The sequence below is a fragment of the Henckelia pumila genome, chromosome 2 (genome assembly GCF_033568475.1).
Source record: "Henckelia pumila isolate YLH828 chromosome 2, ASM3356847v2, whole genome shotgun sequence".
NCBI lineage: Eukaryota > Viridiplantae > Streptophyta > Magnoliopsida > Lamiales > Gesneriaceae > Henckelia > Henckelia pumila.
Window position 1 is genome coordinate 166,311,644 of NC_133121.1, and position 2,136 is coordinate 166,313,779.

The 2,136-nt window shown below is 45.6% G+C and overlaps 1 protein-coding gene across 1 annotated transcript; it reads left to right on the top strand.

Moving 5' to 3' along the window:
- Positions 1 to 1,345: 1,345 nt before the first annotated feature.
- LOC140878887 (uncharacterized) lies at positions 1,346 to 1,927 on the top strand. Its single transcript, XM_073282512.1, has 2 exons — positions 1,346 to 1,547; positions 1,602 to 1,927. The coding sequence occupies exons 1-2, from the start codon at positions 1,346 to 1,348 to the stop codon at positions 1,925 to 1,927; spliced, it is 528 nt and encodes a 175-aa protein (XP_073138613.1).
- Positions 1,928 to 2,136: the final 209 nt, after the last annotated feature.

Sequence of the window (2,136 nt, forward strand, 5' to 3'; positions counted from 1 at the left end):
ATGGGATGTCCAGATACACAGAAAAGACTGGACGTGAGCTCTAAGCTCAATACGCAAATACGGATAAACATACAAATATGATGCATGCAAATGGCAGGGTATCCATATCTGGGAAACTGTATACAAACTGCTCAGACTAGCGCCTGGGATATGAGCTCGTCACATCGGGGTAGCTAACCACTGTGTGCGACCACTCAATCCCGAATCTTGGACGCGGACCACGGAGTCCTCTAGGTATCAGTACCTAAGGGTACTCGATATCAAACGTCCAAACAGGGCTGAGCAACCCTAACTGGCTCATCTCAAAAGATGTATAGATGTACAGGCACCAGATGATATGTACATGCCACATAACAATAATAACATGCAAACACATAAATGCAACATATAAGCATGCATATCCGCTGGAAATCTCAGTTAGTACTTACGTACCTTACTACAGGCAGTCCTAGTAATCCCACTCTAGGTTCCAGGCCTATCATCAACTCTACAATGAAAATACCCATGCATCATCTATTAAGCTTTAAAGTCTTAACTAAGCTATTGCATACTCCTAAATAATTTAAGAAGACCATAGTTATATCTGCGTCCATCGTCAGCCCGTTGATGGCGACTATCCCGCAACTAGGGGCACACCACTGCTGCAGCTCCACAGCCTCGAGCACGGCTCTACTACACGAGCACTGCTCCGCTACTATGTCAGACACTTTCTGACTATGATAATATATATTCCCTACTCCAACTCTAAAATTAGAATACCCAAAGCCCTAAAATAGAGCCATGCATGCGAAGGATAGGAACTTGGTGTGTCTAACAAATGAGCCTCTCGGCCCCTTTATATAGGCAAGGTTTCGGACCGTCCGAACCTCACTTCGGACCGTCCGATCCTTGCATGCGTGACAAATGTCCCTGCCAGCACTTCGGACCGTCTGATCCTGCACTTCGGATCGTCCGAAGTCACCTCCGTGACATCACCGATGACATATTATATTGGGACAGCTGGGTGCACACGAACGGATCGTCCGATCGGAATTTGGATCGTCCGAACTCCTCGGGGCCTCCGATCCTTGGCTCCATTTACGTTCGGATCCTCCAAACTCAGTTCGGGTCGTTCGATCCTCCCGAACCTTTCCCACCATTTTTTAGTGTCCTGGATTCATTTTTGAACTCCGTTAATCCCTTGGAAATTTCCTTAATCATGTTTTAATTAATCTAAACATGATCGTACGATTAAGTACTCATTAATCATTAGCTTTGGATACGGGCTACTACACTGGTTATGAAAGCTCGGAAGCTTAGGCCTTATTTCTTGTTGCATCCCATTGTTGTGTTAACCAATAACCCCATGGGGAGGATATTGACTCATGCGGACATCTCAGGGCGATTGGTGAAATGGACTGCCGAGCTCAGTGAATATGACATTCAATATGAACCAAGAGCAGCCATTAAAGCTCAAGTGTTGGCTAATTTCCTAGCTGAGACAAAACACATGGAAGGGGAGGACTTGTGGAAAGTATATGTGGATGGTTCTTCTAATAGCGAAGGATGTGGATTAAGGGCACTTTTGATATCCCCTCATGGAGATGAGATCTGATTGGAAGTCAGGTTGGAGTTTCGAGCTTCCAAAAACGAGGCAGAGTATGAGGCTGTGTTGATCGGCCTCCGGGCAGCTAGGAAAGTTGGGGCAGCTCGGGTGCACCTCTATTCTGATTCAGAGTTAGTAGCTCAGCAAGTGAATGGGTCATATGAGGTCAAAAGTGAAAAGTTGAAGGAATACATGAAGGCGATTGAGGAAGCTCGGGGTTTTTTTGATGAAGTGATATTTGAACAAATCCCTAGGGAGAAGAACGATAAAGCAGATTCCTTAGCCAAGATGGCTAGCTCACTTCATAGTTGGATGACCAGGGAGGTAGTTGTGCAAGTGTAGTTAACACCCTCTACTGAGCTCACACCAGTAGCTCAGAAAGAGAGTGATTAAAGGAGAGAGCTCTTGGGATACATGGAGAAGGGTGAGTTACCAAAGGATCCGAAGAGAGCATATCGGTTGAAGCAGCGGAGTCTCCGTTTTGTGATGGTGGAGGGAGTTCTTTACAAAAGGTCATTTTCTGGACATCTTTTAAAATGCTTGGGTCCTAA